General features: G+C 43.1%; 2 protein-coding genes across 6 annotated transcripts in view; both read left to right on the forward strand.

The window, feature by feature from the left end:
- The window catches only part of SPATA13 (spermatogenesis associated 13), a 363796-nt gene that overhangs the window by 240643 nt on the left and 97052 nt on the right, over nt 1–26101 (forward strand). For 2 of the 5 annotated variants that reach the window (XM_027588187.2, XM_027588188.2), the window contains exons 1-2: nt 18272–19196; nt 22940–24661. In XM_027588187.2, the coding sequence (XP_027443988.1) occupies nt 18954–19196; nt 22940–24661 (1965 nt within the window). In that variant the 5' untranslated portion in view covers nt 18272–18953. Of the gene's footprint in view, nt 1–18270; nt 19197–22939; nt 24662–26101 lie in introns of those variants that run through there. The other 3 variants (XR_004819935.1, XM_027588186.2, XM_035726496.1) reach the window with 3 other exon arrangements.
- Nucleotides 4168–5862, forward strand: LOC113920422 (U6 snRNA-associated Sm-like protein LSm5). The gene is given in 3 exon segments (XM_035726586.1): nt 4168–4278; nt 4280–4435; nt 5725–5862. Coding segments are annotated over 3 exon segments (405 nt in total).

Raw genomic sequence — 26101 nt, forward strand, 5'->3', positions numbered from 1 at the left:
AGTTTGGTTTGGGATTAATGTAGGGGTACCACTCTTTCTCATTCTTTTGGCAGTCTACATCAGTTTCCTAAATAACTGTTGTTTGGAACTTAAAACTGGACGTAGGCTTATGCAGGTAAGTAGGTGGGCTTTGTTTTATAGTCTCTTCTCTTTGTCCTTGTTTTACAAAGCCCAGGTACTGTGTGAGCCTGTCTCACATGTGATCTTTAGGACCTGGAAACTAACTAGCTCAGCAAAGTTAGAAGGTTCCCAGATGAGAACCAGAGGGCATCCAAGATGGGTGGTATCCCTTCCTATAGGATTTGTCTGCTGTTTATGTAAGGATTGGATTTTTAGGATATGCATTATATATTGCAGGATCAGAAAACCGTGAAGGTGGAGGACACCTCAGAGGTCATGAATCCACCCCTACACCGTTTGTGGTCTGTGGCCCCAGCTACTAAGCCCACCTTTGGTGGAAAGCATGAACCTCCCTAGATGGCATGTTCTGTTTCCTTGATTGTTCATGAATTCTGTGTCCCAGAATCATTCTGTGCACTGATTCTACCCAAGAGTGCACATCCAGATAGATCTCTATTCCCTCTTACATAGTAAAACCATTGTGATATCTTCCCTAATAGTGGTCTTTTTAAAGCTCAGAATCCCAGAATCCCTCTACTGTTTGTGGAAGGTAATGCGTGGCAGATGGCTGTCCAAACCGATTTAAAGTTTCTCTGTTTCTTTTAAGATGTGGTACTTGGAACTGGATATATTACTCCAAATTAACAGGCCAGTGTATGGGTTTAGGGGAGGGATGAAAAGACTGCTCCGATCAAAAGATCTATCATTTGTGTAGACCAGGAATGTATTGGAATTTTCTGATAGCTGGGTGACATTGTCCAGTCACATCAGCTCTCTGGTTCATTACATCTTTGGGTTCTTTCTGAAGTAAATTACTTTTGTGTCAAGTAGTCCCGTCTTAGTCATGTGGAAATAATTTTTAACTTTAACCTAATTTTTAAAACCTCATAATAAACAGCACCATTAATGACATATAACTTTCATCAGAGTTATTGGTGGTTAAGAACCTAGCTCTGGAATCAGAGACCCTATAGGTTCAAATCCTATCTCCATTGCTTATTGACCTTGAGATGATTCACTGTGATTGTGCCTGTAAGGTACTTCCCGTGGCTCTTGGCATGTGGTCAATGTCAACAAATGGGAGCTGTTTTTACCCTCTTTGCCAGACTCCTGCTGAGCTCAACAGGCATTATCCTATTTAACCCAACTACAACTTGAACAATACTCTTACTCCTTCTTTTTTCAGGCGGAGGAACTGAAACTCAAAAGGAATTATGTAAGGGGCGCCTGGGTGGCTCAGTCGGTTAAGCGTCTGCCTTCTGCTGAGGTCATGATCCCAGGGTCCTGGGATCGAGCCCCCCATCCGACTCCTTGCTCAGTGAGGAGCCTGCTTCTCCCTCTCCTCCCTGCTTGTGCTCTCTCTGTCTCTCTCTCTCAAATAAATTAAAAAAAAAAACCCTCTAAAAAATAACAAAATAGTTATGTAACTTGTTCAAGGTTATATGGCTGCTGAGTGGTGTGTTAGGAATTTCAGCATAGGGCGCCTGGGTGGCTCAATTGTTAAGCGTCTGCCTTCTGCTGAGGTCATGATCCCAGGGTCCTGGGATCGAGCCCCACATCGAGTTCCTTGCTCAGCAGGAAGCCTGCTTCTCCCTCTCCCACTCTCCCTGCTTGTGTTCCTGCTCTCGCTGTGTCTCTCTCTGTCAAATAAATAAAATCTTTAAAAAAAAAAAAAAAGGAATTTCAGCATAGGCCTATCCAATGCCAAATGATTGGCACACCTACTTAGCTTTATTATGTTGTATGCTATTTATATTAATATTTTCTGACCCATTCTTTTAACCCTTGTCTGTCTTTTTAAAAACCTATTTATTAAATATTTAACTTATACAAAGAATATTTGTAACATATACATGAATTCAAAGATTAACAAATAACATGTATGCATTACCCAACTTGAAAAATAAAATGCCACCAACATCTGTAAATATTTCCTCCTTGTCCTCACCCTGCCAACCCCTACCAAGCAGTAACCATTATTCTGAATTTTGGGATTATCCCTTGTTAACTTTTTCTTATTGGTTTTCCACGTATAACTATATTCCTAAACAATATATTTTCATATAACTGTCTGGTTGAATAAGCATAACATATGAGATGTGGCCATGAAACAACTTTATTTTTTTGTTCCCTGTTGTCCCTTTAAGTTAGCTCTGTGATTAGTTCTTGCCATGCCCTCCATGGAGACTCAAGCAGTTCCCATGACTTTTCTGGTCATTTTTGGGTCATAAGAATCTCATTTCAAGTTGGAAAAAAAAGCCAAACACAGTACTCTACTCATTCCTTCAGTTGAAATGCTCAACTTCATGTAATAATTGAACTTTAATCTTGCTTTAAAATTGAGGCTCCTGACGTTGGCAGAGCATGTCTCACCTCCTTGTCCCCTGCCCCCAGCCCCCCAGGAGTATTGTAGGCCATCCCAAGCCCTTGTTCTTTCATGTGGATTTTAAAGTCAGCTGGTCAACGTTATGCACATATAGAGCCTGGATTTTGATTGGAGGTATTTTTGAATCTTCATGTTGTAATGGTCGTGGTTCTCCCTTTACCTTAGTTGGGTTAGCATAACTGCTAACCTAAGAGGTGGTTTCTGGGCACTTCTCTAGGTGAGCAAGGACCCTCTGTGCTGTGTTCAAAGCTCTCAAGTAGTAGAAGGTGTGCGTCATTGGCCTGACTGTCCCACTCTATCAGCAGCTCTTTATTTGTGTTTTGAATTAATATACTTTATTTTTTAGATCTTTTAAGTTTGCAGAAATATTGATTGGGAAGTACAGCGTTTCCAAATACCCCTATCCCCTGTGTGCAGTTTCCCATTATTAACATTTTACATCAGTGTGGCACAATGAGCCAAGGTTATTAAATCTGTTATTATTAACTAAAGTCCATAGTTTATGTTAGGGTTCACCTTGGTGTTGTGCAGGCTGTGGGTTTTGACTAATGTATAATGATGCGTATCCACCATTATAATATCATACAGAGTAGTTTCACTGACCGAAACATTCTCTGTGCTCCTCCTATTCATACGTCCTTCCCTCTTAACCCCCGGCACCCACTGACCTTTTTACTGTCTCCATAGTTTTGCTTTTTCCAGAATGCCATATAATTGTAATCATACAGAACGTAGCCTTTTCAGATTGGCTGCTTTTAAGGTTTCTCTGTTTTTCATGGCTGAATAGCTCACTCCTTTTTATAGCGATAAAAACCACTGACTGCAGTGATATCCCATTGTCTGGCTGTGGTACAGTTATTTATCTACTCGCCTCTTGAAGGACGTCGTGGTTGTTTCCCAGTTTGGGCAATCATGAATAAAGCTCCTCAGGTCCTCATTTGTAAAATGAGACATTGAACAAAAGTCTTGATCGTTTCCAACAGTCAAAAATCCCGTCTGTGAAGAAACCTGGCTACCAGGAACAGGAAAATTAATTTGGGCGACATTTTAAAGTCAGACGTAAGCCGTCCCCTGAGGGGAAGACGCACACGAAGAGGAAAGAGAAGGGTGGCCGTGAGGTGAGAAAGAAGCTTCGAATGAGAAAGACTCGATAGAGCTGTGAGCCTGTGTATTATTTTAATTAATTAATTAAAAATGTAAAAAAACCAAGAGCAACAAAAAGCATAGCTGAAGGTGGAGGAGCCGCGTCAGGCTGAGAGAATGGAGGAATTTTCCAGAAGGGCTGGTGTTGGGAGCCAGGGCCCCTGCTGCTCAGTTTATGGGACTAGTTTGACAGGGTATAACCAGTTTGCCTGTGGAGCTATTAAAGAAGGACAGACAGCAGCAAACATGCACGAATGTATCTGCTTAGCGGGCCAGACAGCATCATCTACTTGAAATGGTAGGCACAGCAGAGATCACGTTTATGGGGCAGCACTCACTACAAAGAGCCCGTCATGGCCCTGGAGCTCTATTGGTGGCTCACACCCGCCTGTTCCTCACAATGAGGTAACTTAGACTCAATTCTGAATCTGACCCAGGGGGTTGTGCATGGAGAACTCGCCAGCCCTGAGAGTGCGGCTTCTCCGTGAGAAACGTCTCCACCTACTTCCGGCGTCGCCATGGCTGCTAACGCTACCACCAACCCCTTGCAGCTGCTGCTTCTAGAGCTTGTGGACAAATGTGTAGGATCAAGAATTTACATCGTGATGAAGAGTGATAAAGAAATTGTTTTGAACACTTTTGGGATTTGATAACTTTGTCAGTACGGTACTGGCGAATGTCACTGAATTTGAAATCATACCAGAAAGAAGGATCCCTAAATTTGATCAAATTTTGCTCAATGGAAATAATATAACAGTGCTGGTTCCTGGAGGAGAAGGTCCTGAAGTATGGATGGATTTCCTTGACTTACTCTGTTTTGTCTTATAATGACAACAAGATAGAAAATTTTTTTTTAACCTTTTAATGTTTGGATTCCATAAAGCTAAGTTTCCCATTAAAGGGAAATATTTTGAAGATGCATTGTAAATGCCCATTTTTTTAAGTTAATCATTATTATCTTGGAAAAAGAAGAACACTTTGTTCTTTGGAAGACTAAAATTAAAGTGTTTTTGGTTAAAAAAAAAAAAAGAGGAACCTGTCTACCTTTTGGATTGCAGCCGGGTATATCCCAGAAGATGATTTTTTCTAGAGAGCTCCTGATTGTTCTGTTGTGGGAAGCCTTCTCTCTGGGGCTCTAATGGAACCAGGTTTCCTCTCCTGTGTAATTGAGGGCTGAGCCCTGGAGAAAAGCTCAAGTCCAAATGGGCAGATACTAAGAAGTAAAGATGTTTGTTTTAAAGTCCCTTAAAAAGAGTGATAGAAAAACCATCAAGAAGGAAGACCTTTCCTGAGGTTGTGGGTGAGGAGGATGGGAAAATGGGGAGGCATGTTACCAACTTTTCTGAGGTGGGGATTTGGGAAATATATTGTGGCTCTTGACCGAAATTCATGACCTGGATACCTGCAGTAAATACATGCTTTACCATGAATTTTGTGGCCTGTTGTCTAAATCCTCCTCAAATGTTTATTAGATTAATCATAAGGCAGTTGTGATTCCTGTTTTTTATTTTGTACATTTAACAGCTTTATTGGTTTTTTTAGTTAACTCATTTTAATTGTACATTTCAGTAATTTTTAGTAGATTTACAGAGCTGTGAACAGCCATCGCAACAATCTAATTTTGAAATGTTTCCACCATCCCCAAAAGAAACCTCATGGCCATTTGTCAGCGACACTTGTTTCCTCCCCGGCCCCTGGCAATCTCTCTCTATAGATTTGCTCTCTGGGCATCTCAGTATGTCGCTAGAACCAAACAGTACATGGGCCCCGTGTCTGTCTTCTTCTTAGCCCTGTAAGGTTTTACTTAGCTTTTGAGGTTTATCCACGTTGTAGCAGTATTTATTTTTATACAAGTAAAATAAGTGACTTCGCAATATGTGACTCATGTCTTCCATACATCTGAATCTAGTCTTGCTTCTAAAAGATAATGGGTATGGATATCATTTTGTTGTGTGGTGGTGAGCATGTTTTTTAATTCTTCTAGGATTAAATCAGAAGGACATTAATGATCTCATTGTGCAGAAGAGTCTGATCTTCCTGTGACTGGGCCCCCAAGCTCTCTTTTGATTGTAAAGCTGTACAGCTACGCTAAATGGGCGGCTGTAAATATTTTGCCCGTGACCATAAAGGGCATTTGGTCCCACGGCGAACAGCACATTCTTGAGACTAGCCTGGGGACAGATGTCTGCTTGAGCACTTTCTCATCTGTATGAGCGCTGGGCAGGACATCCTGCCAGCACAGTCCCTGGAACCCAGTACTGGCCCCGGTCAAAGACCTAAGTTCCTATTTTTTAACTTTACCTTTCTTTGAGGTACAGTGTTGGAATGCTCCTGTGACTTTTTGTGTGTGTGCAGATTGGAGAAGAAAATTAAAATTGAGATTTAATACCTGAAGGGAGTAGGAGGAAGAATCTTGGAAAATAACAGATAATAGGTCCAGTATTCTTATTGAGAAGATGTAGGTAGAAGACAGTGACAACTCTCTCATTAGGCAGGTTTTTTTTTCTTTTGTTCTTCTCTTTTTACATTTCCTATTTTTTAGGATAAGGAAATTTCAGCAAAGGTAGCAAAGCACTCACGAGAGACCAGAATAATGTTACAAACAACCACTTACTTTGTGAACTAAAGAAAAGCATAATGCTGAAGCATTTCACGTGTTTGTCCAATGTGGTGGTATTGATAAGGAAATAGTAAGCCCTAACTCAGGAGGTAATAAATAGCTCTAATAATTTTGCGGTGATTTTTATTATGTCAGGGTTTCTCAGGAACAGATATTTGGAGTTGCCACTTTCCCAAGCACCATGCCCCCCCCCCAAAAAAAAGGGCAAAGGACCATTCCATGGAGGATAAAAATGGGTGCCTGGTTAATCATCACTTAATAGAAAAGGTAAAAATACTGATAATATAGCCCCTCAACTTTTTCTATGTCTGTTCTCTAAATTCCACACAAAGAAGCCTTCATTTCATAAAGTCTGTTTTGGTACCTGTGTACTGAGTCAGGTGTCAACTCAAGAAAAGGGACGGAACTCCTGTGGCCTGTCACATGTTTCCTGAAACATCACTACTGAGGATTCGATGTGGTACACGGGTCTCTGGATGTTGTGTAGATGGACAGTCACACATGCATGTTGGGAGGGCAGGACTCCAGTAATGTAGGGCTTTCCCTTCATTTCATGGCTGATTCCTGAAGGCAAGAATTGGAATAGGGTAATTTCTGTGGCTTCAATTCAGTGGGCCCTCCAATTCTCAGACTTATTTCTCTTTCTCGTGGTATATCTACAGGAAAAGAAGCTGGAAAGCCTCTCTCTCTCTCTCTCTCTCTTTTTTTTATATTACAATGTACAGGTAATTTCATGGGAAGAATTTGGTAGTCTCTCTCACAGATGGATACGTTTACCTTGTAGGCATCCAGACCTAATGTTTACAAAGAGACTCTGAATGTTTCATCAAATATTTATTGGACTGCTATTAGGTGCCAAATACTGTACTATGTACATGCTGTGGCTAGGGATGACTAAGACAGGCCCCGTGTTTAAGGGGCTTGTGTCTGCTGGGGGTGTGTCAGTCATGCACAAACCTAACTTATATAATGGTGTGTGTTAGATGTGGTCTGCCACGGTATTGTGGTTTAGCACAGGACCTATTACTTTCAAGACGCCATTGGGGAAATTTCACTTCTGAGCTGAATCTCATAGGTGACAGTGGCAGGAGGAAGGTCACAGAGGGATAACAGCCAGGGGCTGACCGGAGCACCTGTTATGTCTCAGACACTCTTGCACGAATAATATTATTTAATCCTTGCCACGGTCCTTCAAGGTCTCTGGTCCTGTTATCCCACCGTACAGATGAAAAGTCTGAGGAAGCTTTGTGCGCAGGGATATTTGAAACTGTATAGGATAATCATGAATTTTCCTGAATCAAGTACATTTTGGAAAATTTTAATTCATTTAATGGGTAAATTTGAAACTGTTTTCTTTTGGTTTTGTTTTTTGCCCTTTTTTTAAGCCAGAGCATTTTTTTAAATGTAGAAAAATGCATGTATTATAAAACTTCGCATTTTAACCATTTTAGCTGCACAGTTCAGTGGCACTAAGTGCAGAATATTGACATTGTTGTGCAATCACCACCACCATCCATCTCCAGAACCTTTCCATCTTCCCAAATTCAGACTCTCTACCCTGTAAACACCAACTCCCCATTCCTTCTCTATCCCCGAAGCCCCTGACAACCACCGTTCTATTTTCTGTCTCTATGAATTTGGCTACTCTACCTCAGTGTGATTGGAATCATAAAGTATTTGACCTTTCCTGCTTGGCCCTTTTCACTTTGCATAATGCCCTCAAGGTTCATCCATGTTGAAGCATAGTGCAGAATCTCCTTCCTTTTTAAGGCTGAATGATAGTCTATTGTACAGATATACTACATGTTGTGTATCCATTCATCTGTAGATGGTCTTTGGGCTGCTTCCACCTTTTGGCTGCTGTGAATAATGATGCTGTTTACATGGGTGTACAAATACCTCTTCAAGACCCTGCTTTCAGTTCTTTTGGGCGTATCCCTACGAGTGGAATTCCTGGATCCTGTGGTAATTCTATGTTTAACTTCTTGAGGAACCTCCAGACTGTTTTCCATAGCAGCTGTACCATTTTCCATTCCCACAACAGGGAACAGTGGTTCTAATTTCTCCATATCCTTACTAACACTTGCTATTTTTCTGTATTTTGGATGAAAATCATCCTTAATGGTTATAAGGTGGAAAGCATTGTTTTTTATAAAAATAAACTTTCTGAAGGGAATGAAAAATTTGCATGACTTGTAAAGATAAATCACGGAACTTGAATTTTCTGCATTCAGTAACCTGCTTCCCTCAGCCTTCCCCAAGGTGTGAACTGGCTCTCCTTGGCCCCCAGGGAGAGGCAATTGCAGTGAGTTAAGGGCTCCATCTCTTTCTCCTTTGTGATCTGAGGGCCCAGCCTCAAATTTGCATCTGTGAAATGGGTGGGCTAGTAGAGGGTGGATATGAGCATTGAGAATACCTGGCATACAGACTTTCTCTCTCACTGATTGATATTATCAGGAGTAATTTAGAGGAAAAGTTTGAGCAGCACTGCCTGAGGGGAGTTGTTGAAAAGCTTTCAGCTGGGAAGTGGCAAGCCTCCTTCTTATTGTCTGCCAATAATTTTGAGACTGGAATTCCTTTGTCAGCAAGCTGGAGGAAGGCGGTTAATGTCAAGGGAGGCTCAGAGTTGCTGATTGTGTTTAGAATCAAGGACCTGGCAGCCTCTCAGAATGGGGAGGAAGCAACTGTATTCCAGTGATTGCTTGTAATAGGTTCAGCTGCCAGTCAGGATGAATGATCCATGCTCCATATTCCTGTTGGTTAAATGCATATTGGGTCCAATTCCAGATTGTTCTACTATGGAATAAAATAAAATGTGCCTGAGGAAGAATGGAGTTAGAGCATAATTTCATAATCGCCCAGTGCTACTAGAATTCCAGATGGGGAGTATCAGTAGAGCCTGAGTTCTTAGAGAGCCATTTCACCTTCCCATCAGGATGGCGTTCACACTGGCTTCTGAATGAGCTGCTCCCAATGACTCAGTCATGAAAGGCCTGGTGTGGGTGTGGAACACTTTCCAGATTGATCTTTACCTGCAAATAGGTTTCACTCTCTGGTTCAGAGGGTTCCCAAACTTTCTCAGTCCATGAGCCCTGGTGTCTTAAGTCTTTCACAGAACCCACGGGCCAAAAGAAGTACCTAACAATCCCATTTACCTAAATAGTTTTAATTAGCTGTCTGAAAAAGGGTGTTTCCAAGTGTAAGAAAAGCTTCAAGCTAAGAAAAACTTCAATTTCTTCAGAAATTAGTGTGCTTAGTGCAATTTGAAGTCACATGGAAGTCTCGAGATGAATCATCTCAACTCCATTGTTGAAGGTTAGATATAGGTGTTTGTTGTTGTTGTTGTTGTTTTAACCTAAGATTCATAAAGTTCCTAGAAAATAGGGATCTCTAAATATATTTGTGTTATTTCCTGGACAAGATTGTAATTCTGTGGAGGAGGCCCATATTGAATGTGGCTCCCTGGGCCTTGCCCAGTATTGGTGAGCTCCGGGTTCCGGCGTGTGGATCCATTATCACAGTGATACAGGGAGACATGTTGCTAATCCCCAGCTTAGGGGAACAAGAACTGTGCTTAGGATCAAGCAAATTTTAGGAATTCAGCTTGAAAATGCACAGTGATCGCAGTACTATCACCAATATTTTAAAGGACCCATTCCTGTTTTTCTCTTAAGCCCCAGTGATGCTTTCTTTCAGTTGTACAGGTAGACAGCTGGACAGTCTCAGGTGGAGAGAGATCTGAGACCTTAACTTCACTCAATTTTTATTTTCAAAAGATCAGTGTTTTTACTGAAATTAGATTGTGGGGTGAGCGAATTGAAGGCGAAAAGACAGTTCTTGCCAAAGGGCTAGTCAATAAAACGAAGTGACAATCTTCATCCTGCAGTGACAGTATCAGCATCCATGTTCTTGGAGCTCTAGATTCTGACCTTGAATATCTAGACTTTATACTAAATCCACCCTGTTTGCTATTTCCTTTCCAGTTCCCTCTTCTAGGCCACTCATCTCTAGCTGTCACTTAGGGGTGCTTCTCCCGCCCCTTTCATGTTATTCCTCCAAAGTGACAGGATAACCTTGGATCTGAGACTCGAGCCCAGCCCTGCTGCCCACTCCAGGCCCAGGGTGACCTGCAGCTGCTGCCTGGTCATGTCCACTTGCATGATGCAAAGGCAGCATATTTTGCTCGGAAGTCCTTATCTTCCCTCCCGTTCTGCTCCCCTCTAGGTCTGGGTAGTTCAGTAAATGGCACCATTGTTTGTCCCAGCCTGTCACCTGGAGTCACACTGACTCCCTCTCCCTCAAGCCACACACCCAGCTGGTCCCCAGGCCATGGCATTCTGTCTCCATCACCGCCCCCATCTCACAGCTCCCGTGTGAGTCCAGGCCACCGCTGTCTCACCCTGGTGGCTCTGGCGGCCACGTAATTGCCTTCTCGGTCTCTAGTCTTGCTGCCTCCGGATCTGTGTAGGTCATCTGCTGCTCCTCAGAATAAATCCTGAATCCTTAACATGGCTTACAAGGCCCTAGCCTCTCCCTGCCCACCATCCTCCAGCCATCTTGGTACCCTCCACCTTTGATATCTGTCAGGTCCTAGTGCCATGTCACTTCCAGAAGGAGGCCAGTTCAGATGTTATAACAATGCAGAGTTCATCACAATTGCTTATTAAACAGTTGACCCTTGAACAACATGGGGTTTAGGGGCAACCGATTCCCAACATAGTCAGAAATCTGCATATAACCTTGGATCCCCTACAAACTTAACTACTAATAGCCTACTCTCTACCAGAAGCCTTATTTACTGAGAACATAAACAGTTGACTCACACATATGCGGTATGTTAGATGTATTATATACTGTATTCTTATAATAAAGTAAGCTAGAGAAAAGAACATACTATTAAGCAAATCATAAGAAGAAGAAAATACATTTATGTATTGTACTGTATTTATTGAAAAAAGTCCGTGTGTCAGTGGACCTGTGCAGTTCAGCCACGTGCTGTTTAAGGGTCAACTGTGTGTCTTTCCTCAGCTGGAGAAAGGTCTGCGGTGGCCGAGACAATGTCTGCTGTTCACCACTCTCCTCCTGGTGTCTCCTCCAACACCAGCCAGACAGGAGAAACCAAGGGAGCATTTGCTGAATGGATGAATGAATGTATGAATGAATAGATGAATGAATGGATGAATGAATGAAGCCTCATAGGCAGTTCTTTCTTGTTAAAAGACAAAGTTTCAAAACAAGCCACAGGAACTTCATTTACATTGAGGCCATCAGTGTTTCTTTCTAATTTACATTCACTCCAGTGATGATAGACTTAGTTGACTTTGCAGGTGTTCTTACCTGCACGTGGCCCTGTGCTGCGTATGTGACCACCCCAGAGGCAACTGAGGCACCGACTATTGCTAAACCGCCAAACTCTTGCATCAGAGCAGTTGGTCTGGGTAAGACTGTTGGGCTCTGTAGAATTGACTGCTGTATCATTATAGTTCTGAAATTATAATTAGAAAAGAAACACACCAGCAGACTTTGGCAGGTTGTTTTTTTGCAGAGGAGTTGTGAAGCAGGGTTGTTTTGAATTGAAATCCAAATGTAGTTAAATTGGTCACATTGAAGCACACCCTTGCACAGCTACCTTACCAGATCTTGAAAAAATGAAAGGCAGGCTTTGTTTTGTGGACGGGAAGGCTTCGGCTCACAAACCTTCTCCCTAAGAAGTAACTGCTTGGCTGCCCACTCCTTGTCCCTGAGCCCTGAAATCACTGCCCCCCGGGGAAGCAAGAGTCAAACAAGACAAGCTCAGGATGTCAAGATGCCAAGAATATAAGCAGTGTGACCGGCAGGCTGGTGTAGGGCCTGACTCCATAGTGGGCCTGACCTTAGTGTGGTAGCGAGTTACAGCTCAGGACATGGCAGCGGGTTTTCTTCCATGTGCTGGGCTGTGTGGTTTTGCTCTTGTCTCCACAGCATCGAGGACATTCCTGGCCTGAGAAATCAGAGGAAGGTGGCCAAGAGGCAGAAGTAACCTCTTATGTAATGGAACATGCCCTGGGGTGGGGAGTGGGTGTGGGAGTAGCTCACAGAGGATGATGAGTGTAAAGAGAGGAAGGTCAGAGGATGCCAAAGACAAACATTCCTATTTCCAGATATCACAAGGGCCTTTCTCATATAGGGGGCAAAGCTCTTCTTCCTCTCCTTTTTCCACTTCTACCATCTGAAACCCTAAGCCAAAAAAATCTGGTTCCTCTTTTTATTAATTGCTATTATTAATTTAGTTTAATATACTTATAATTCAGTTATTAATACAGCAGTCATATTACTATTGGAAACATTGTTTACACTATGTATTAAGGCAGATTGGGCAGATAATAGGCCAATCTTACAGGAAAATATGTTTTAAATTCTGAACACTTGAATCCTAAATTGACATTTAGAATACTACTTGTCAAAATTTCGAGACATCTTGTTATTTATATCTCACTGTCAGGGTAAGGGAGAGTCCTAAGGCATATATTATGCATGTGTATGGGGAAAAGTTAGAGCTGATTTTAAAATGGAATAATGGAATTTAATATATATTTTGGCTCCAGATCCATCCTTTGGGAAGTATCCACATTTAGGTATTCCTTGGCTGGTCCTTACATGTGCATCTGGCAGTGACCTTTTGAATTGGCAGCATGGCCTTAGGGAGCAAAATGGGTTTCCATTTGTGGGTCACGAAGCAGTGACTTGCACATGTGTGTACCTTTTCTGTACCCCCATGGACTGCATGGGATCCCTTACTTTTGCCTAAGTCTAGATACCTGTATAATAGGTGTAAATCCATTGAATTCCTAATGGAGTATTTCATTTTCTCATCTAGAAATTTTGAGCTGGAATTTCATTTCCTATTAGCCATTTTTATACTAACCTCTAACTATAAAATATATGCTTTACAAAGAAAGGTGTCATGCTATGAGCATAGTTAAATTTCATTGGGAATATTCTGCTTATAATGCTTTTGCTTGTCATAACAACCTTATGAAACACACTCCAAGAAATGTTAAGATCACATTGGGAAATCTGAGGTCGGGATGGGATGTGACTGGCCCAGGTTCCCAAAAGTAGTAAAAGGCAAAGAACCCAAACCTAGGAATTCCAAGCCTTAGGTTGATGCCTTTTCTCACCTAACCTGCATTCTGCTGTAACTCTCTGAGGTGTGGACTTACTGAGATGGCCACTCCCTGGATCTTGGCTGGTCGACCCTGGTTCTTTGCGACGGCTCTCAGAAGGCACATCTGTTCCTTTCCTACTTGCCTGGACTCAGAGGGTAACCTGTGTCTCATCTTGCATACTGCTTCACTTTCCTTGTTTTAGGTTCCAGATACTTAAGTCTTTCTTATTCTTTAGTTTTTTGTTTGTTGTTTTTTGTTTGTTTTTTAGCACCTAAACTAAACTGGTTTTAAACTTTCCACAAAAGACAGACTATAGTATTCATTTCATTTCAGGCCCTGCGGAGCATCTGACATATTTTAGGACGTTATTAAGCTCTGTGTTGGAGGAGCCATGTCTGTGGGTTGTGATGCCAGGGTATTCCTGATAATGATACCTGCTCCTGTTACATTCTGTTGGGCATCCAGAAGCGTCTGGCCTGTGAGAGCCGGAACATCATGTCAGGTGAATGAAGCTGAGGAAAGAGTGGTGTGGCCACAGTGATGGCCGCGTCTCCTCATAGGCTCAGTGTTGGAGGCGTAGGTCAAGTTGATGGGCTATGAGGCCCTGCAGGCTGACAGGATGGACTTGACTGGGAAGACAGAACTGCTGCAAATGGAAGAAAAGGAAAATCCCTGGGGGCAGGGGGAGATTCGAAGGGTCAAGATTCTAAGAGACAAGGCTATCTAGCATGGCTTGTCTCTTATACTCACTGCCCCCTCAGGACACAGTGGATCAGTGGGGAGAATAGATGGTAAGCACAGTCACCACTAGAGGCTGTGTGCATAGGATTGCTATCAGTGAGCCCCCAGAACTGTGCCCTTTCCCACAGCAGGTGCCCGAAACAGATGAATCAAGTGATGAGGGAGCAGGTCATGTGATCCCATGGAAGCTTCTGGCCACAAATCTTTGTGTGGAGAAAGAATGGCAAACTCTAAAGAAGCCACTAGGAGCCCTCGGAGTTGCCAGTGAGTCCCTCTTTGGAGGACAAATATGTGCAGAGAAATTGGCAGCAACAGTGAAAGCCTTTGAAACGCATGCCTTTTTTCTCCACCATGAATCTTCCTCGCCAGGGTTCTGCTCCTCTGTCCCTCTGTCAGGTTTTCCTTGCAGTTGAGGCCAGTTTGCTTTTCCAAGCCATGGGAGAGTGTGAGAATATGGTTCAACCATTAGCAGCAGGAAGTTTTCTTTATGTTCCAGCACAATTCTGAAGTCCTCAGTGTTACTTTTTCATCCCCCAGAGGTATGAATGATGTCCCGCGAGGATGGGCTCACCGGAATAGCCTCCTCCTTGAACAGAGTGGCCACAGATCAGCTCCTGCCGGCTGGGCCGTGCTGTCCCACGGGCAGAGGTGTAAGTCTGGGGGCCTCTGCTTAGAAGTAGTTGCCCGGTCACCACTCGCTTTGTTCATCAGTGGTGTCATCCCACATTGCTACCCAGCATGGAGCAAGGAGGGTGTCTGCCAAGAGGCAGGAAGGGCTGACAGGGAAACAATATCCAAATGTCAGCTCAGTTGGAAGACAAATTAGGCAGTGTAAGGCATTTTGGCAACTGCTTTAATGCGGAAAACAAATGTGAGAATACAGGTTACCTGGTTGAACAGAGCAAGGAAAAAGTGTTTCCTGGTCCTCTATCCTTAGTGATGGCAGAATGGGCTGCTATGGCAACTCCCAATTTAAAACCTGTTTGGCTGCTGGATAGAACCGAGTTGAAAGTTTGGTCTCGTTTCCCCAACATGCAGTGTTATAAATTGTGGTTCTATGCCTAGAAACACATTTCAAGCAAAACACAAAAACAAAAAACTTGAGCAGAAAAAAAAATGCAGGGAAAATACAATGCAAAGATACACTCTTGTAAGCAGTTAGTATGTTTTCCCAAACACTGTATTTACAAGCTGTGTTGAGCCGTAAAAGGGGTTTTCTCTGCAGCTTGCACTAAGTGTTTTAGACTGTGAGTCTGATGACGCATGGCTCCAGATTCTGCTAAACCTGCCTCTAGCAAGTAGAAACATTGTTTTTGCTCCAGTGACCCTCAAAGTGCCTTCAAGATTAGGGCCATCCATCTGGAAAACTTTCTTGCTCTGAATAGTAAGTGCAAGGGAAGTCCAGTTTCTGCTGTGACATCAGTTTTGGCGTTGGTTGCAGGCATTAGATAGTCCTAACCATGAACTTTGGTGGTTACTGCTGCAATCTTACTCACCAGGAGAAAGATTGTGGACAGGGGACGAGGTGTAGGAAATCAAGGCAAGCTATCTTCAGACCTTTAATTTGGCAGTGATTCTCCTGAAGTGTTCCAAAGCTCTTTCAGCTCTGCGGTTTAAAGTGGGAGTGGAGGAAGGGGAGGTTCAGAGGCTGGGACTCTGCTGGGTGTTGGGATGATGGCAGGGAAGTATAGTACAGGGGATCACGCCAGCTGTTCTACAGATCCAGACCTACCCCGAGCATGTCTCGCTAGACCTGCCTGACCCCCAATTCAGAGATCAAAGGAAGGTCTTCCTCTCTTTGGTCTAAGACCTGCCTTGACAAATCCTCATTTTCTCCACGCCTTCCTTTCACCCTACAGACCTGACAGAGCAAACACCTATCCCCATTGGGAAACCCCATCTCACCCACAGGAATGTGGTTTAGCCTAGTAACCCAGATAAGGCAAGCCAAGACAATCGTATGCTTGTATGAAATTGACACCTTTCCCAAAGATACAGTGATTCAATCTCATCCACAGTTACCTTTTTATATACACTTTCCATTTTTAAACACTTAAGTGATTGGATATTTAAATGAAGCCAGAGCTCTGGCTTTTTTGAGGCATCCTCCCCCAGTTCTTCAACAGAAGAGACCCAGGGATACCAGATCCATGGGCAAGGGACGTTTATCCTTTGACAGACAGGTACACATGGGGGTTGGGCGGGAGAGGGAGAGAGAGTGTCTTATATTAAGGACTGTGGGAGTTTGGGGGTGGGAAGCAGCTTCCTCCCTGGATCTAGAACCCACAGTTGAATCTTAGATACATTTGTCAATGGAAATGTTACAAATTATGGTTAAATTCAGTGGTAGCCATATTGTTAGTTAAATAGTTTGATGGACAGAGTCTGTGGGGAACCAGATTGTCTGTTGTACCTTTAGAGTACAACCTGTGCATAAAATGTGGGGTGCTAGAATTTCCAGCTTTTGTTCAGAGTCTTGATTTCAGTAAGGCTCTGGGAAAGATATTGGAACGGTTAATAGAAGGAAAAGGCCTGACAGGAAGAGAAAGAGGGAGAATCAAATGGGCAAGTTCAGCATATGAGAAAGACTTATTACTTTCTTTTTATCAATCCCTAAACTGTAACTTACTGAAAATAAAATTCTGTATAATTGCAATGAAGTAAAGCATTTATTGTCAGATATTTTGAAATTAATATTTATTGGAGTGTCTTAGTTACACTTCTGTGTTTTTTTTTTCACAGCCATCTTGGTTTAAATTATAGAAGTTAATAATTTGGACTCATTACACAAAATATATATATCTGACTTAGGGTAATATGATAATATGTGGTGTGAAATAGAGAATCTTACTCTCTACCCAAGTATGAATTCATTTAACTTTAATTTCCTGGATAAAGAGATTTATAAAAAGCTGTACCAGCTTAATATTTATGCCAATTCATTTTTGTTTTACATTTAGTAAGTTAAAATAATTTCTTTGAACTAAGAGTAGGGAAAATATTAAAGTATGGGTTGCATTGAGGCACTTGGGTGGCTCAGTCGTTAAGTGTCTGCCTTCGCCTCGGGTCATGATCCCAGGGTCCTGGGATTGAGCTCTGCATCGGGCTCCTTGCTCAGTGGGGAGTCTGCTTCTCCCTCTCCCACTCTCCCTGCTTGTGTTCCCTCTCTCACTGTCTCTCTGTCAAATAAATAAATAAAATCTTAAAAAAAAAAGTATGGGTTGCATTACATATTTCCAAGTCATTTCTTATAGAAGAAACATTTTATATTTTAAACAGAAAATGTAATTTTACAGAAGAAAATCACTTTTCTAATAATCACAGTTACTTTAGGACCCTCTTTGGACATTTTTATTCAAATTTTGCTGATTAACACTGAGACAGATTGAAGTATATGCTATCAATCTATACATTTCAATATTAATATTAGAAAATATTTTGTTATGAAATATTTATAAAATTCTTCATTGTCATATTAACTCAGATATATAATTTATGTAATGTGAGCATTCAAATTAGTAAACTTCAGATAAGTTTGATTACCTATTAAAATTAAATATCTCTTGATGGTTAAAAAGTGAATGTAACAACATATCAGTATTTACATTCCTATGATATTAAATTTTCTTTTTCACTGAATGTATAAAAAACATCTACAAAATTAGATACAACTGTTAAAGTAATGGAACATAAACATTAAGTTGAGCTTTCTATCACAGAAAACTGTAGCTGCTAACAATATTACCATTTTAAAGATTGTTTTATCAGTACCATCAAAGAGTACATAGAACACTGTTTTATGATTGGAAATGATAAATTTCAATAGTTTCCGAGAAACCATTCTGAAGCTAATTGATGGCATTTCCATGGTTTTCAGAGCTTTCTCTCATGTTCTATTTCTTCTTCCTAATAGCATCATTTGAAGGCAGTGGCTGGGAATGCTGCTGGCTTTCTACAATGCATAGGACAGCCCTCATGGCTAAGAATGATCCGGCCCCACATGTTTTGTTGACGCACCATGCAAAAGAAGTGGTCTTCGTTCATTCAGTAACTGACTGAATGCTAAGAATACGGAGTTAAGTAAGACCGGGTTTGGGACTTAAAAGAACTTTTCAACCTTTTCAGAGTTTAGCAGAGAAAGGAGACCATGAAACCAGCATTACAGAGCAGTATGGTAAATGCTAAAATGGAACGATGTGTAAGAGAGCCCACAGAGAAAGGGCATCTGAATTGGATAGGAAACAAAGGGTTCCTCTTGGGGAAAAGCTGATGTGAATTAATGAAAGTTAGTTAGGCAAAGCACATAATTATCAGTCAGGAAAAGAAAAACATCTCTAGGTATTTCAAACAAAGAGAATCTAAAATAGGGATTGTGTTTACACAGCCGTGAAACAGAAGAGGAGAGAGTGAGGAACTCAGATGAACAATAATAGTGGGAAGATGCTCCCACCATAGGCTGGAGGGATAGGGAAGACGCCCCTGCAGTAGCACACACAGAGAGAAATACCCTGGAGTCTACCTTCTCCCACATGCATCTTCTCCCACCAGTACTTCCCACTGACCAACTTGGCCAGAAGCCGTTTGTCAGAGGAACCTGGGAATGTGTTTCTCCACAATACAGAGAGACAAAAATGGCTGGAGGAAGTCTCTGAGAGCAAACAAGGAAATAACCCAAAGCCTAGCAGTATGAGAAAGCCTCTCTGTGAATAATTCTGCATGGCCAGAGTGAGAGGTATTGTGTGCTCGGCTGAGATCTGATACCTCGAGGTTCAGAGGCGGCAGCCAGTGACACTGGATGAAGTGGCACGACTCCACTGGCAATTTCTGGGAAGGAACTGGCTGGCTTGGGGGTGACAGGATATTTTTCAGGAGGCTAATGCAGGTGTCCAGGTGGAAGGCACTAAAGACCGGAAATAAGGCTGTGGCAGCCACACTGAGCACGGATTGTCGAGACCTGAAGGAGAATCTCTTCGACTTGGTGACCAATGAGATCTGGAAGGAAAGGAAGAGGTCTAGGATGACCAGCAGGTTTTGGCCAGTACGTGTCTGTGCTGGGGCCCAAAGCTGGTGCCTCTGATTCCCAGCCTCACTGTGCTTTCACCTGTGGTGGCTTGACAATGAGCATGTCTCTCACACCCACTGGGTTCTAGTGCCCTAATCTTTACAAACGGGTTCGATGTTCCCAAAGGCAGTATTCTACAGCAGTGTGATTCAAAGATTTATACTTTCAGGTTTCAATAGATTTTGTAATATATTCCAATATATTTTTCTCTAGTGTCACATTTTCTGTAATTTACATGAACAGATTACAAAAACCCCCTTGTGTGTACATTTAACCTGATACATATTTCTGAATTTCAAATTCAAGTATTATAAATTCTTATTTAAAAATTACTGGTCATAGTTGTTTTCAAAGAATTTTCATTATGAGTGAAAAAAAATGTTCTAGTCTAAAGTTCATATATCCCAGAATCCAGCTTGTAGACAATGGATTTCACAATATTCCCATCTAAAATTCTTCCTTGTAGTTCTGTTCATAAATCTTTCTGGCAGAGCTCCCACAATTTACAAGACTTGCTACAAAGCCACTGATTGAATCGCAACCCTTGTTAGTTAATAGAGGTCAAAGTATTAGTTCTAAATAATGCTACTTGGTATGTTTCTCGGAAATTCCAGGAAAAGCCTTTTTCCGTGATTTTCAGTTTCATTCCAAGCAGCACACAACAATCACGTCGTTCAGCTGCATGAACCAAATATTAAGTCACTGGACTTTTAAAAAAGCATGTTGCCCCAATCAGAAATCAGATCTGTATGTATTTCACTAGATCTGTATCTTAAAACTTAAGTTTTAATAAATACTTAGACTTTTTAGTGTTGTAAAAATTTAAACATCTTCACATTTGACAAATATGGTGGTATTGCTGATGAATTGTTATGTTGGTACAGACTTGACAAGGCAGGATAACTGATACAGTTTTACATCAAGATAAGTAATGTAAGTGTTGCACACCGTTCTTACTCTCAAAGAGTTCACAGCCTTGTTCTGAGGGCAGCCATATAAACCTATCATTATAAATATGTCTTGGTAAAGCAATTTGGTGAGATGCCTGTAATCCATAGAGTAAGGGATCTTAATTACTTTTAGGATCAGGAAGGGATTCCCAAAGAGGATGACACCTGTGGACAGTTTTAAAGTGTAGACTAAAGGACTGTGCTCTTTTTCTAAACCTGTTTTCATCTTAATTTCTACTACCACATGACACTGTGCCATCCTTCCAACTATATTGTTCTACTTAATGTAGGTGATCAGTCATCCCAGTCTGCCAAGAACTTCTCTGGTTTCAGTTCTGAGAGTCCCATGTCTTGTAAAATATCTCGCCCCCGGGCCAACTGGGACAGTTGGTCACCCAAGTTTACTGCCTCCCAATCAAATTTAGGTTCCTGGATCTTCCTTTGCTCATGCCAAGTTCCCATCTAGAACAGTTTATCACCTTGTCACTCTCTTGAGTTTATCATGGGGCCTACACAGATTCTTGTACCTAACAGAGGCTCATGAATTAATTGGCTGGTTGATATACCATATACATAAATGTTGGCACCTATTCTTTTATAGATGGCACTGGAGCACAGATTACTGTTCTCAAACTACCCAACATTAAAATTGAGCACTGCCAGCACCCCTTGAGACCTCAGGGGCCGCCTGACACACTGTCATCCTTGGTTATAAAAGGTCTCATAGCACCCTCTAGTTGTGGTGTCTGTAAGTTGTCTCCATCCAGCCGTATGACTAGAGAAGGGTCGTGTCTGCTCCTCTACATCCAGTGCAAGTTATAACAAGGCCATTACAATTACGTAATACGCCATCAGTCAGTGCCTGTGACTGGACTTGATGTTTGCATAAACTGCTTCGTTCCAAGATTGTGAGAAGTTGAAACAGCCACAGTCCCCTGTCCCTCCCAGAGTAGCTGACCGTGGACAGGTGGTACTCAGTGTTAGACTCATTTTGCACTGGTTATAGATTTACTTCCCGCCTCAGTGGCGGGATGATTCAAGTTTCTGCTTCTATGGCTCATTTAAATGCAACCCACAGCTCTTAAGGCTCCCTAATTTCTCCATGAGAACATTAAACTGCAGACCGCATGTGGTAGCCCCATTAGGCTTCTGAGTAATGGAATTGGGTAAATGGACATCAGAAAGGCTCCAGGGGTCTAACTCTATGCAGCTTCCCTGGTCCCAGATGGAATCAGCCCTTTGACTGTGACTCCCTGGGAATTCCTCAAGGGGCATGATGTAGGGGCAAATAAAAATGAACCCATCAGAGAATTTGGAGAATAGAATCAGATAAGACCTCTTTGCATGAGGTCCCATTTTCTTCTGCAGTTGAGAGGACTAAGCTAAATTGGGACCTAACCTTAATGTTTTTATACACGTTTCTCCTTTTCCTCTTCTGCTTTTAATATTGCCTTTGGAATAGTGGCCTTGACTGGCATAAGGATATCTGGGATTTGACTTGAATTGGGGTCATATCATAAGGCACTGAACTTGGTGTCACACCCCTGGGGTTCATATCCCAGCTCTGCCTCTCTTTGTTCATTAGTTTGAAGTAGTGGAGAGGAGCATAAGCTTTGGAAGGGAGAGCTACAGGAATCCCCAGCACCCCCTGCCCAAGTGTCCATTTGATTATCTGTAAAATGAAAATTATTGATCTTGCAGGTTTGTATGAGTACTCAGTGGCATGTCATTTTTAAAACACTTAGCACAGGGGCCTGACATGTAGTAATAAACACTTAGTGAGTGATAGTCCTTTATGAGTTATTATCACACTCCTTCCTGTCTTCCTTCATTGACTAATCATTCGTTGAGAACAGGGTGACTGACATTTAAGCTGGCCCTCCCAGGCTGAGCAGGTCTTGGCCTGAAGGGCAAAGGGTAAGGAGAGCAACATCTTCACTGGGGGAAGAGAGCATGGACCGCAGGTGTGTGGTGGGCTTCCAGGCATGGGGGAGGAAAGAAGAAGGTGCAACATTTGTTTAATTTGAGTTTTTGTGTCTGAATTTCTAAGATGTAAGTATTATCCTGATCTCTCGCCATTCCCCAGCCAGTAAGAATCCTGTTGACAGAGGCCCCTCACTAATGCAGTTTCGTTCACAAAGCCAGACCTCATACAACTTCAGTTTGTCCCTTCCACTCATGTGTCCCTATCCCTATAGCACTTTGTCTCTCAGAGTTTTGGGTATTTTGTAGACAGTAGGCAGCGGCGAGCATCTTGGTCTCTACTGCAGCTCCTTGTACTCGTGCTTGCATATACTAAGCACTCAATCTGCCTATTAGCTGTGTTAAATTTGATATAGTTTGATATTTCACTATGACACATTTTGAAGTAGTTGTTGCTGTCTTTTTTAATTTGATAATTAAAAATTTCTTCTATTTCGAATAAAGAGAAGACCCAGTGTTGAATGATGCCTGGGCCTTTGCATTCCAGCAATTTTTCAAAAGTTTTACTTAACTTTCACTGGATTTGAGAATTTACATTGAATGCACAACCCATAATTATCTTTTTTTTTTTTAAGGAATGTGTATTTGCATTCTTACCTTTAATGCATTGTGAAATGAATTAGGAAAGGTAAATTTTTAATTTAAAATAGTTCTGAACTGATTAGCCCTGTCACGAGGCATGCTTCTTTTGTATTCAGAATTCTTAAACAAAATAACAAGCCACTGTTCATAGAGGTTCTTCTGTGGGGGGAAATAACTAAATCCCTGCTTTGTTTTCTGTTGTAGGCAGTGGCCACAACTGAGAAGCCTGATGTGCACCGTAGGTGTGAAAGCCAGGCTGGCAGCAGCCTTGGAGATGAAGATGCGCATCTGGGGCCTGTGGACACAGATGTGCATGTGGGTTTGAACCCTGCTGCCCTGTGGCCACGGGCTCCCAGCCCCGAGAACATGACAACAGCCCAGAACGGCCATGGGCGACTTGCCGCTATCCCGTGTTCTGTCTCTGATCCCAAAGACCCCAAAATGGTGACTTACCCAGCGTGTCAGAATGGAGGCTGCAGCAGCAGCTACTGCGGGGAGGCGGAAGCCCAGGAGGCCAGACTCAGCCCTGCCAAGCTCATGCGCCTCTTCTCCGTGAGTAGGAAGAGGACCAGCACCAACCCGGAGAGGCCCCGCTCCATGGTCCTGATGGGAAATTCCTCCACCTGGAATGCCCTTGCCTCCTTTCGGAAAATGGGATCTTTCAAAAAACTGAAATCCTCCGTCCTTCAAGGAATTCAGAACCGAGAGGGGTCAGATGCGGCAAAGGAAGACCCCCCGGAACGTGATCCAGGGAAACCCATCCCAAACGGTGCTGCAGTCGGAATGCAAACCAGCAAGTGCCCCTCCTTGGGACCAGCAAGTGATGCCCCGAAGGCAGGGCCAGGGGGCACGTCGGACTGCTCCGACCCCGAGGAGGCCGACGACGCCTTCCAGAGGAGCACCCATCGGTCCCGCAGCATCCGCCGCGCCTATGGCCTGGGCCGCATCAGCCTCCTGGATTGCGAGAAGCATCAAGGGTCCCAGAACCACTTCCGGCCGCTGGCCTCTGTCACCCAGGAGCCCACCGTGTGTGAGATCCTAGTGAAGGACTCCGAGAACAACAGCATCATCTACAGGAAAAGCAAGAGCACGGATAACTTGAACTTTCTGAAGAAGAGCTCCTTCAAACGGAAGTCCACCTCAAATCTCACGGACCTCAAGGGGGCGCCTGAAAAGCCAGTGCCCCGACGGACGCTAAGCAGTTCATCTGCCGACTCGGAAAAGTTCGGTGGGTCCGAGAGGAGGACGAAACGCTGGAAGAGCCCACTGCGGGCCAAGGACTTTGACAGAGTCCTGAGGTTTGTGAGTAGCGCCACCGACGCGGCCTGGAGGAGAGAGAGCCCCAGGAGCGGGGCGCCCTCGCCCGGCGAGGCGAGCCAGAGGCTGCAGGTGCACAGCCGGCTGCACGACGCCTACTCCCGCCGCGTGTCTACCAGCGCTGAGCGCGAGTGGAGGAGGTGCGCAGGCGCGCACGCCGGCTCGGAGTGCGGCCCGGCTGGGGCTCCGAGCCCCCAGGTGGATGTGGACACGGCCGTCTTTCCTCTGGAAGCCACAGGCTGCGGGGCGGCCGGAAGTGCCCGTCCTTGTGCTGGCAGTGCCTCGTCGAGTCCGGTTGCCCAGGACTCCGATGAACGCCAAGCTGGCAGCCAGTTTACTTTCGAACCCGAGCAGCCGCTCACCCCCGCAAGGCCTACCACACCCAAGCCCCCCAGCCCTCAGAGCCCAGGGGCGGGAAATGCCACATGTCCCAGCAGCCTCAGTGCGCCGTCCCTCAGTTCAGTGGACAGTGAAGAAAGGGCAGAGGGGCCTGTGACCTCCCAGGATTCTGTGCAAGCCGCGTGTGACAAAGGCAGTGAGGACCGTGCTAGCAGCCACCCTCAGCTGAGCCCCCACCTGGCGTCGGGTCCAGAGGAAAGGAGGGAGGAGGTAAGTAACGGCAGAGCAGGGACCTCTGGTAGGTAACCTGCTGCGTGCGGAAGGGGTGCCTGTCCCAGCACTAACCTTTCATCTCTCCTGGAGGTTGCCCGTACGCTGGGGTGTTTCCTCTGGCATTTACCCTCTTTGCTTCACCTACCAGAGAGGCAGGCGGCCCTGTGCTGATTGGACTGCCATCACGATTATTCCTGTCAAGTTGCTGTCATCTTTATCTCTTTTGAAATGAACTGCTACTCTACCAAATTCCTCGAGATGACACTTGCCCCACCATTCATTCAAAAGATAGTTATTGAGGACCAACCACATGCTAGATTCTGGGGGGAAAATGTTGATAGAGACCTCTCTTCCACTCTATGCAGCTCTTTAATAGGGGCTCTCAAAATTTTGTTTTTTGAAATATTTTTTTATTACCCATAGTTTTCTTTATATTTTAAATTGTTGCTGTGTCCTTTCCAACAGACTACATACATATAAATGAGATTCTTTGTGTTAAGACACCGTTATATGTTCTAAATCTTTTCTTTTCTAGGAATGAATTAGAAACCTGCAGTTTAATACCTGTCAACCCCTGAGTGATGATGGTTCAAAGAAATTTTTATGACTGTTATTGCACTTATTTTTAGAGTAGAACATAAGCATCTCATGAATCAGATCAACTAATAACTGTCAAGTCTACAGGAGCAATGTTCTTTTCGTATCCTGTCAAGCATCCAGAAAACTTTACCTTACTGTATAATTTTCACTTATTTCTAAATGCATTCAGTACATTACAGAGCTGAAAGATGAGGAAATGCATTCATGTGTATATATTGCAAATTATTCTTCACGTACATTTCTAGACTGTTTTACAGGTATAAATTGGTGCTTGCCATAGAAAATAATCCCCTAGCAGCTGTTCCTTCCCAGTGATCCCTGGAGAGGACCTCGGTTTTGTTCTAATGCCTGTAGATGAATGATTACACAACAGCTTTTGCAAACTTGGAAGCCAGGATAGCCTGTGGATGATAAGATGAAGCATAATTCCTTCCACCAAACACCCAACCTGCCCCACTGATGGTTTAGAACCACCCCCCCACCCCCAGCCCCCTGCTCCAAAATAAAAGATTTGCATAGGTCTAGAGGTTCTTTATATGAAACATGGAGATTTTATTTTCTGCTTAATAAAATTAGTAAAAAATCATCATTAAAATATTTTCTTCCTGAGTGCATATTAAGTGAACATACGCAAGAGATAGTTTCTAACTTACTTTTCAGAATTATTTTGATCATTATATAGCTTTACCCATATAGTTGCCAAATGTAATTTAATTATATGTAGTTATATATAATTTAATCATATATAATTTAATTTCTACCTACAAGGGATCACCAAAGATAGAAAGCAGGGCACACATCAGCTCCATCCGTTGTTTTCATGGCTTGTTTGATTAC

This window comes from Zalophus californianus, chromosome 3 (genome assembly GCF_009762305.2).
Source record: "Zalophus californianus isolate mZalCal1 chromosome 3, mZalCal1.pri.v2, whole genome shotgun sequence".
Classification (NCBI taxonomy): Eukaryota; Metazoa; Chordata; class Mammalia; order Carnivora; family Otariidae; genus Zalophus; species Zalophus californianus.